This window comes from Vigna unguiculata, chromosome 7, assembly GCF_037176805.1.
Source record: "Vigna unguiculata cultivar grain cowpea cultivar isolate G323 ecotype 2 chromosome 7, ASM3717680v1, whole genome shotgun sequence".
In the NCBI taxonomy this organism is placed as follows: domain Eukaryota; kingdom Viridiplantae; phylum Streptophyta; class Magnoliopsida; order Fabales; family Fabaceae; genus Vigna; species Vigna unguiculata.
Window position 1 is genome coordinate 46,311,136 of NC_140798.1, and position 11,801 is coordinate 46,322,936.

Sequence of the window (11,801 nt, forward strand, 5' to 3'; positions counted from 1 at the left end):
GGAATTGAGCATGAAAATAGTTATGCTTCAAATATGAAATTTATGGGTTTAGTCTTATTCTAAACTAGATCCTAAAAAAGATGAATGTGAATGTACTATGAATGCATTTCGAAAGCTAAGAGTATCATGTAACAAGTAAAGAACTCAAACAATTATTATGACATTTTGTAGGTATTATTAGAACTTTGAATTGTAGCATAATAGATTAATGGAAGGAAGTAAAGCACGTCCAAAAGCCACACTTCAACTTCAAGACCCCACAAATAGAGTCATCAAATTGTATTTACATGTTAGAATAAAGCAATTCCAAGTACACACATTTAATAATTATTGCAGCTTCCATAAGTCGTATAAAAAAACAAGCATCATTAATTGTTGAATAATTATACAAGAGATAAACAAAGATGAGTGGCTAGAGTTGTGACAATTTTTTTGAAAGATAGTATTATTGATAGAATTTAATTTACATGCATGTTAGTCAATATTTTTCACACAAATTTTATCATTGATTAATGTGATTTAAAAATATATATATAAAAAAGGAACAAGTTATCGATTACAAGCAGATTCATAAAATATAGGACATCTATCTCAAGAAAAAAAAAGACACTTGCACATTGACAACGAAATTTAAACTCGTGTTATTATAAGATACAAAATATTATTCTTATGAATTGACAACTTTTAATGTACTTTACACTAACGATAAATTTATATCGAATATTTATATATCGATATTTTAAAAGGATGATTGATATTTTGAATTATTTACAAGAAAAATAATTAAAATGTTTTAAAAAAAGATGTTGAAAATTGGTTTGGTTCTCATGGTAGTCTCATATTATATAGAGAGAGTTGAAAAAGTTTTCCTCAAATATAACATCAATGAAGTGAAAGATTTTTTGTTAAAATGATAATAATACTACAGTACAATTATTGGATCTGTCAATTTTAATTTAAACCAACTCATTTTTTTTATAAGTTTGATAGGTATCATTATTATATTATGAAGATCTTTTATTAAAAAAGAAAAAAAAAAATGAAAGGACCACGGCAAACCTATAATAAAAATGTATGTACATATAAACAAAAAATATTTATGATAAACGAACTCATTTTTACTCAAGCTATTTTTTTTTTTAAGTTTTAAAATTTATGTTTTTGTTCTTTATATTTACATTTTTATTATAAATGTAAAATGAATATTAGTTTATATATTTAATTGACTTGTGATTTTATTTAAATGAATTATGTGGTATAAAAATGGTTATTAAAAATAATAAAACTAATATAAATTTATAACCACATATTTGAAATGATATATAAATTATTATTTAGATTTGTGTGTTAAGTATTAAAACATGTGTTGTAACAAAGATCACTTAGCTTTAGCTTGACCAGTTTGTTTGGGTCGCATATTAAAATATCATGAATTAAAATATCATGATGGTTAGAAGTTTACAGGATTCTTGCACATATGTGAATTGAGATAATGAACTTATCTTGATTTGTAAATCCAAGTCTTATATTGAAATATGAATCTATGGTAATGAAATTGTTCATTTCATTCATTAGCTTATGTTAAAACTTTATTTTCAATAATCTACCATTCTATTTACTGTTGTATTGTTATTTGCGATGAGAATAAAGATTGTATTTTGACTTGTCTTCCTTCATAGATGTTTATACTTATATTTATTTTTTTGCTGAAATTATATTATAAAATATTATATTTTTTGTAGAGGTCTTCAACTGAAGTACGGTATGGGTAGTTTTTGCTAACATTCTCTTTAATATATTTGCAATATTTAAAAGAAACAAAAAAAAATTCAAAACTTAAATGGTATTTAATATTACTCACTTAGTAATAATCTCAACATTTATAGAAAATGAGTTTGGGACTATAAAATAAAAAGTGAGAGTTGATGGAGTGAATTGAAATTTGAATACATTAAACTATACAGTTGAAGCAATGAGCAATGGTAGTGGAACTAGCTCTATATAGATTTCAATATAATGATAACTTTCAAGAGCTGTGTACATACCTAAATATGATTCCTAGTTTCTAAATTTAAAAACAAATTGTAGAAACATCCATCATTTTTTTTTCTTCGTTTCGATCATTTTTTTGATCATCATAGAATGGGATGGTTGGTCGAAGTGTCCAAAACGAGAATAATTACAAGAGACAAAAAGGTTGTAACAAATGCAATGGACCGAGACGGTGATGACGGTGGCGCTGCGCGGCTGCTGCTACCTCTGAATATCATTCCGAAGAAGTCTCCGTCGTCACTGGTGGACCCCGCCGCACTGTTGCCCTTGCTCGTTGCTCCGGTGACGGTCCCACCACCGTTGAAACCGGGATACAGATCCCCGTTATCCCTGTTCAATTATTCACTCAGAAACCTACTTTTTAGAAAATAAGGACAATAAAAAGTGAAAAGGTATTGGCTTCAAATTGAAGGAATGACAGAGACAAATATCTTCTTTAGTTAGGCCTTCACAATCGTCCTTCATTGGCTTCAACTTGAAGAAAAGGTTGAATAGTATGTATGAGGGATTTAATTTGAGTATTATTGAAATTAATTTGTTGTGTTGTGACTGGTGAAGGCGATTTAATCGGCATTGATTAAAAGGTGAGGATTTAAGAAATGGAAGAAGGAGATAAGGTGCAGTTGTGTAAAGAAACATGGGTGACTAGATTCAACAAATTCAGCCCATCAAGTCAAATTCCAAATAAATTAGTTTTTGTAGTAGTTTTCACTACTTGCCTACCAACATTGTTCTCTTTTTGACACCCTTTACTATCATCTTTCCATTAAAATTCATGTTCAACTCACAAAATGAGGTGTCATACCTTATTTTCTCACTCACTTTCCCCACAAAAGATGACTCAAATAACTCAATGGAAAGTCACTCATGTAAGTAACACATTATGAGTAACACATTTAACGAAGTTCAAACTTAACTCAATTTCATAAAATTGACTCATTGACTCGTAAGATAAGATATATATATTATTTATATATATATTATTTATATACTATAAAATTATTTTATTTCTAATCAATACAGAAGTTCTATCTACAAAAGTCGATGGAAATTGGCATGAGGAGAGAATAGGGGTAGCTGCTAAGTGTGGCAAACAAGTGGTAGTAGGCATTGACAATTGATGTGTTCTAAGTAGTAGTATAGTGGTAGTTACAGTAACATAATCCATGAATGGAGCCTAGAGTTGCTGAGGGTAGTGATGTCATAAAAGTGTTTAACAAAGGGGAGAGAGTCCCTTTCCCAATTATGAACGAGAAGCTGGTTTGATGAGTGTGTTGTCGAATCAGAAAATGGGTCCAAAACACGTTGTTATACTATGGAAGGGTCCCATCTTTACTTGCTGTAAAGCACAAAAAAAGGAATATAATTTCACCAAAAACATCTGACGTGGACCTACGCTCCCAACCCTAATTTCCACCTTCTCTCCTTTCTGCGCTATAATCACACTTCGCAACTTCATCCCACAGAATCATAAAAAAAAAGTTTTCTGCTTTCAAAATCTCAAAGAAAAAAAAAGAATCTTTAATATAATATGGTGCATGGGTGAAGTTTGGAAGGAAAAGGTGAATGAATGAGGACAAATGAACTGTAACTAGGGCTGTTAGCCTGTTGGGCCATGAGGCAGAGATTCTCCTTTCCCAATGACCTCACGATCACGTGCACGGCCCAAAAAGCCCCCACTTTTCCCTGATTTACTTAATTATTAATCAACTTTGCTAATCCCAATTACTACTCCATACACCTAATTCTGTAAAGTGGGTTTTAGCATAAACCCAGGTTTGGGAAACAAGACGTGAGACCGGAAGCATGTAAAAAACATTTTACAATATTCCACACAGCTTTTCACACCAATCAGAATCCCAACAACTTGTGCCGCACAGTTGGCAATCTCCTGCACCGCGTCCTTTTAACATTTTTTAAAGGAACCCATGTGGCCCACACAGTGTAAGGGTCATTCCCGTCCCAAAAACCCTTTCCCACACCAATACCCTTTCTAAGGACAGTTAAGGAGACAGGTAATGTCCGTTGTAGGGGCAGATTATTCCATTATAAAATTCACTCCAGAAGGGAATAATAATAATAATAATAATAAGCGAATGAGAATATAATTATAAAAATTATAAAAATAATAAAAAAATTAAAAGGTAAAGGTGATATAATAAACAGTAAAATCAATACCTGGGATCACCGAATACACCGGAATACATGGTGAGCTGGTCAATTTGCACGGCGGATTTGGGTTGCACACTGGTGGCTTCTGCGTACTGTGCACTGAGCCCCGCACCAGATGGTACAAAAAATGCTCCATTTACCATTATGTCCCCTTCCGTTCTCCAATTCCACCCGCTCCACTCTCTGTCGTCTGTGTCCACGCGCTTCGTCACCTGCCATTTCAAACAGACACCAAACCCTCAACTCTTTCCGCTCATTATTAACAAAATCACCCCACGCGCCACCCACGCGAATGCAATATTCTTTCAGCAAGCATATATTCGTTCCAAACAAGAGTCAAAGAAAGTGTAAAAAAAGAGAAACAAACACAGTGGGCACACACATGACATTATTATTACGATGATATGCAACCGTTCATTCCCATTCCCAATACCAGTATTGAAGAGGGATGAGATTATTGATAATAATATAATAATGAAGAAAAGTAAAAAGAGTTAAATAATAAATAAAAAAAAAAAAGTTTTTGATTAAGTGTACCTCTTTGGCGTCAGGGTCGGAGGGGGCGGTGTAACGGTTACCCTGGCTGTTGATGGTGGGGTTAGCGCTACCGCCGATAGCATACATCTGCCACTGAGTGAAATCGTTGTTGACGACGTGGATGTAGCCTAGCCTGCAACGTGGCATGCGCTGCACCAAACCCTCGCCGAAGTGATTGAACGCTATGGTGACCTGCATGCCACGGTCGGGGGAGTACTTATCGTTGTGTCCCAGGAGCATAACCTCGTCGTGGTGGGCGAAGTGGTTGTTGGAAATAGTAATCGCGGTGGAACCCATTATGGCGTCGATCAAGCCGTCCGTGCAGTAAGAGAGTGAGCAGTGGTCGATCCAGATCTTCCGGGAGCTGAAGATGGAGATGCCGTCGCCGTCCGATCTCCCCCTCCACCCCACGTGCGTTGGACTGGCGCGTATGTTGGTGTTCCCTGACGGCGTGCAGTGGTGGACGTGGATGTTGTGGATGATGATGTTGGAGACGTACTGGAGGGTGATGCAGCCGTGGCCCGTGACGTGGATGTTGGCGCCGCGGCCGTCCACGGTTTTGAAGCTGTTGAAGATGAGCTCGTGCTTCAGGTTAATGGTCATGTCCGCGGCAAACACGATCCAGAGAGGTTCGTCTTGGATGACGGCGTGGCGGAGCGTGCCGGGGACGGGGTTGGCCGGGTCGCGGTCCGATGAGTCCGTCACCACGTAGATCTGCCCGCCCTTCCCGCCCATGGAGTCTTTGCCGAATCCGATGCCGCACTCCGCCAGCTTCTGGCGGTTGGCCGCCCAGTTGGGGTCGCAGCGCCAGCAGTCGTCGATTGGGTTTCCGGTGAGACACGCGGTCTGTTGGTCCTTGGAGAGGGTTTGCCTTCTCCATAACGAGACATTGACCTTCCTGCATCAGCAAAAGAGAAAGCAGCGAAATTTTTTAGTGTTCGAGAGGAGGGAGAAGTAGAAGTATGTAATGTGGGTTTGTTGGGGGTGTGGAAAGATTGTTTACCGTTGAAGTTCGTGGACTACGGCTTCGGGGTGAGGGTGTTGGTGGGGTAGCACGGTGAGGTTGAGAAGAGCTTCGATTGGGGGTGAGAAAGAACTTAGAAGGCACATTAAAAGAATGCAGGTGATTGAGAGCATTCTTCTTTCAAGGAACAATTATGACGATGGGTTTGGTTTGGTATGGTGTTGTTGTTGCTGTAAAATGATGCTTGGTTTTTGTTTTGGTTTGGGTGCTTCTTCTTGAATGCACAATTACTTAAGGAAGCTCAAAATTTTTGGGAAATGGGATGGGGTTTTATCATAACTGGTTTTATAATAGTGGTAATGGTGGGGTAATTATTCTAGGATGGAAAATTAAGTTACTTTGTGGGTGGGGTTATGAGTTTATTTGTTTATTAAGGAAGAAAGAGATTGCAGTGTTGTGGTTTATGAATAGATAGATGAGAGAAATTTATGAGAGAGAGAGAGTGTGACATAGTTTCCTGGTTTCGTCTTGGTTTTCCAATTCTATTCTGCGTGGTTCAGTTACTCACATTCCTTGCCTTGCCTTGTTTACTAGTCCTTCTTGGCATAGCGGCTAAATAATAATGATGATAAATGCAAGAGGAAAACTAAAACTGCAGAGAAAGGCTTATCCAAATGGTGAAGGGAACCAAAACAAAACCCCTCTCCTTTAGTTTCTTGTTTTTTGTGTTTTACCATGTAAAATGTAACAATAAGTCTTTTGTGGATTAAGATTCTTTGCGGGGGCTTAGTATTTTGTTAGGTCTCATTCGCATTAATCCCTCGCCTCCACTTTTTGAGAGACCTTTTATCCGTTACCACTTTATGAATGGGTGGGGATAGGGTTACTAATCACCAAGATTGCATCTTTTAAGTCAATTTTTTACTCCCACACAGCGCTCCTTCCTTGCAAAGTTCTCATCTTTTTGGTTCTGAAGAAAAGTAGCAAAGACACAGAAACAGAGGAGAAAACAAACAAGTATATTTGGGACTCCATTGGTATCTATCTCAAACTTTCTTGCCCAAAACAGACACTTCAAAAATAAGTTTCAAATATTAATCTTTACATTTGTGATTTGTATATTTTATTCCACTTCAAACAGTTACCTGTTTTTCAACAGGGCTTAATTGCATTTTTAGCTGTCTTGTTAAAACATATGTTAATATTTCAACTATCTAAAGCAATGATAAATACAGATTTTAATTGGTATAACATTATAAAATTTTGTGCGTAGTAATGCCTGAAAATTAAAAGTTTATACTTGAGTTTTCTTTTTTAACATTATTACAGTGAGCCTTTAAGAAAAGAAAATGATAGACGTGTGTTGTGTATATTTAAAGATCTGGCTGGATTCGAGTCATATTTCTTACTTTTCAACAAAGTGCCACAAATTTTTAGAATATATTGAAGCAGCATCCTACGATAGTCTACATTGTAGGCTGCACTGGTTTTTGTATCCAACAAAATTGAATTTCTTTTCATGTTTCTATAAAACTACCGTATACAGAGACTCTTCATAGAATATGTACTCCATCCAACACTTTAAATCCAAGATGTTGTAATCATATAAAGTCATGGAACTAAATTCAGATACTACTCTTAAGTCATATTTTTTCATGAATGTTTATCAAGGGAAAAGAAAACTGAACTTTTAAATAGGCTAAAAGAGAAATAAGATGTGAGTACTTGAGTAAATTTTAGTTATACTATAAGTTTTTTATTTTTCTTTCTCAAAATTTATGACAAAAGTTATCCATACAACATTATTTTAATACATGTTGGCAACAAATATTTAAAAAATTACATTTATTCCATACCTTTGAAAGTGACATGTTAAAAAAATATATATTCTTATAAGTGGTGGAACTACCTTTTTTTTAAAATAGACAACATATATCATCGAATTGGATCATTTAAAATTTTATGCACCTACCTTCATAATCACGTCTTCACAATTCAAATGCATCTATAATTGGTTTTACCAACCATGCATCTATTTCACAACATATATTATTTGACTTTATGATCAGAATATTTGGCCTCTGCTCTTGTTTTTTTAATATATATCTTAACATATATTTATTATTATGATTCCTATCATTGTGAATATTGTTTTTTAAGTTAGGCTAGTTCAGGCCCCATGATTTTATTTAGTTGGGTTGGGTTATTCTGAGTTCAGAAGTTTCTCTGTTCGTATTTTTTTTTTGTGGGAACAAATATGTAACAACTTGGGCCCTAACTGTTCGGGTTCTTTAAATCTTTATCTTTTCTGTCCCCGTACTTTTTAAAATCAATTTGGGCCTTACCTTAGCCCATTCTTCAAAGAAAAAACATGCAGCAGTAAATATCACAAGGCTATTACTAATACAAAAAGATTAAATTACCTTTCACCACTGTACCAAACCGTTTCTATCATTACCACTTCAGAGGAAGAAAAAGAGAGGGAGAAGAGAAAAATGCGAAAAAAAACTCGTTTTTAAAACTTTTTCTTAAATGTATTTCATGTGGAATTTTTTGGAAAAAAAATCATTCTAGAAGGTATTATATGCGTTCTGAAAATTTTGTTTTGGAAATCTTATTCCAAAAACTCTTTTCTAAATGCATTTCATATATTTTGAAAAGGTTTTTTTTAAATATATTTTATATGGGATGTTTCACAAAACTCATTCCGGAAGACAACATTATACTGATACTAGAAAGTTTGTTCTTAATACCTATTTTGAAAAGCGCTTTTCAAAGTGCATTTTATACATTCTGAAAATTTTATTCTGAATACAATTTTGCATCATACAATTTCAACTTTCAAAAACGGCTCCTTACTGAATCTGGCATTTTATTGTCAGAGAAAAAGTGAAAAAGGTAGATAAAGAAAACACCAAAAATAAAATAAAAATAATTCGATTTAAGTACCAAGTATTGAAAATAACTACACACATTATAAATAATTTATATTTTTAAACATCACATCACAATATAATACAAATCACTCAATATTTTTATACAATTACAGTTATTAGTTTTATTTTCTTTACCGGCAATACATAGACGGAATACCCGTTTTTGTGTATAATAAAAAAATTTCACCTCACGCTAATTCAATAGCTATCTTTCTTTTTTCGAAAAACAATAATGTCAATTTTTATTTTAGTGAGGTAACTAAATTCTAATAGGTAATAAAAGTGAACATATATCCATACCATTTCACAGTAAATTTTCTTTCCAAAGGCTAAACCTTAGGAGTTTGTGTTAAAAGATTCCATTTCTATAATAATTTTTAAAGCAGAACACATAATAAATAACAAATCAGAGTGGCGCAGCGGAAGCGTGGTGGGCCCATAACCCACAGGTCCCAGGATCGAAACCTGGCTCTGATATGAGTGGCTTCCAGTTTTTTTCAAATTTTGTATTTTTCTATAACATTTTTTTTTTACAAAAATTGAACTGAAAAATATGTCACACCTAATATAAAAACAAAAACAAAAAAATAAAAGCCTTGATCTTAATTTTCTTTCGAAGCATCAAGAAAACGTATCATATAATGTTCTTGCAAAATTAGTTTTGAAATTTCATATATTTTCTGTAAACCAAATTGAAATGAATTTTTATATTGAGTTTATATTGGTGATTTTAGTTGGTTAAAAGTGTATTTTAACTTACTAAAACAATTGAAAATGCGGATTCGTCCCCTTTTGATAGGTTAAAACACTGTTTTAATTGGTTTACATAATTTAAAGAGAATTTTTAGTGATATTAGTTTATTAAAATATGTTTTAATTGACTTAAGTCAAAGTGGAATTTATTTTTAATAAAAAACAATAATTTTAATTGATTAATTATTCTTAATCAGCTAAAATATTCTGCTCAACAGACTTAACAAAATTGAGAATATTTAACTTATTAAAAAAATAAACTAATTGAAATAAACTTATTGCCTATTTTTTTAATAAATTTAAAATATAAATTCATAAATCGTGTACCTTATGTTCAACTTTATAATCTTTATTCAGTGTAAAACTTATATTAGATTTTGAATACTTCCTAACTAATTCTCCTACAAAGTCATAAACACACATTTTAACAGCTTTAGGATGAAATTGTTTATATTTTTTAATAAGCATATTTTGTTTATAATCGGTTTATTTTTAACATGAATAGTGCTAAACCTACGTCAACAATCAAATCCAATTTGTTTATTAAATAAATAATATAAAAAAATGTTTATTTTGAAACAGTTATTTAAAATTTAAAATAACGCATCTTTATTTATACAAAAATTAAATTGATCGATACCCATTATATTTTATTTTATAATTAATTATTTTCTGGTTGATAACTATAATTTATTGAAAGAGAAAATTTTCAGTCAAATTGTTTCACATAATATATATCTTTTATTATCATTAAATTATATGAAAATTGTCAACTTATAAATAATAAAAGCTGAGTGAGAATTCAAAATAGGAGTAGTTTAAATTTGAATAATTTATTTATTTTTCCACTTTTTATATGGAAAGTTGGGCTACAAAGGTAGTGAAAAAAAAAAGTGGTTGTTGAATATCATTTATCTTTTATGCAGCAACACCTTTCACTGTTAGAAGGATCGCAAACGCCACCACTCTTATACCCTAAGAATAAACAGTAGCTTATACAATTATAAGCGTTGGGACATTTTCCTCCTCCAACTTCGCAAACTGTTCCTGGTGGTGCTCCTGAATCACTCTTTGCCCCTGAAATTTATGCAAAACCTAATTACCAATTTTTTTCTTTCTATTAATGTACTCATATCTAACAATTTAGCACATGTGTATTTATGTATATAACATTATTTGTCATTGTGTTCAATAGAGAGTGTTAGATGCAAATAGAAGAAAATTAATTACAACTAAAAAGCATGCTAAAGAAAACATACGAGTCTATTACCTGACGTCAAGAAAAAATAATATTAAATAAATATAACTATTCTCATAATTAATATTAAATAAATATAATTATTCTCGTACTATTTTATGTATTATTTTTACAATAAATATAATTATAGTATATTACAAAGTATTATTTTATAATAAATAATAATATGTCATGAATATAATTAAATATAATAATTGATATACATATATAAAAATAATAATAAATTAAATAATAAATACTGCGAATTAGCTTCGTTTGAAAATTAATTATTACCTTATACAGTATGCTATATGAAAATGATTTTTGAGAGTTATACAAATTTATGATCATATATAGGATGATAAGTGAATTCTTTTTATTTGAATACTAATTATTGACACTTGTAATAAATATCTCAATATTTCAATTGATTTAAGACACTTGAATTAAGATTGAGGCAAAGTTTGTTTGCACACTCTAATATGTATAAATGTAAATTGGATTGTAATGAACGTACTCTAACGATTAGATGTTAGTCTAAGACAAGATATATTTAATATTATTTTTTCGAAAGATATCAATTGATATTTCGTTTATTGAATATAAATATTATAGTTGTTGTATGTTTAATTTTGAGTGAAAGTAATCAGTTACTTACTAATTAAAATGTGTTTTTTTATATGGTTAAAAAATATCTTTTTAATAGTTTATCCTTTCGTGTGTTATTGGTTACACGAAGAGATATAAGTAAAGGTGCAAAAGCATTACCTAGACAAAAATAAAGACTTTAATATAACTTATATTTTGTAAATAATTTTACTTATATATATATTTTGAGTATGTTTAATTTTGCAAACTGTTTTGGGAGATGTTTGTGTATAATTTCTTTCTCCTAAAATTCACGTAAAATCTAATTACAAATTATGAAATAAATCTTTGTTCATATTTTTCATAAATTCTTATCTAAGTATTTAACTTGTATAGTTCATACTGTATCTTATTATTCAATATAAAGTGTTAAGATGAAAAAAAAAACTTAAAAATTAAGAAACATGATAAACAAAATAGATATAGTTCATTACCTGAAGTTAAGAGGAGAACGATGCAAAAAATTTGAAAAAACGACATCAAAGTTTTGATCTTAATACTC

The 11,801-nt window shown here is 31.8% G+C and overlaps 1 protein-coding gene across 1 annotated transcript; it reads right to left on the reverse strand.

Annotated features, from left to right (window-relative positions):
• Positions 1-1,928: 1,928 nt before the first annotated feature.
• LOC114191080 (Pectin lyase-like superfamily protein) lies at positions 1,929-6,337 on the reverse strand. Its single transcript, XM_028080245.2, has 4 exons — positions 5,765-6,337; positions 4,762-5,659; positions 4,231-4,436; positions 1,929-2,382 (listed from the first exon to the last, which is right to left on the reverse strand). Exons 1-4 carry the CDS (start codon positions 5,896-5,898, stop codon positions 2,136-2,138), a joined length of 1,485 nt encoding a protein of 494 aa, XP_027936046.1. The 5' UTR covers positions 5,899-6,337; the 3' UTR covers positions 1,929-2,135.
• Between the last annotated feature and the right edge of the window lie 5,464 nt (positions 6,338-11,801).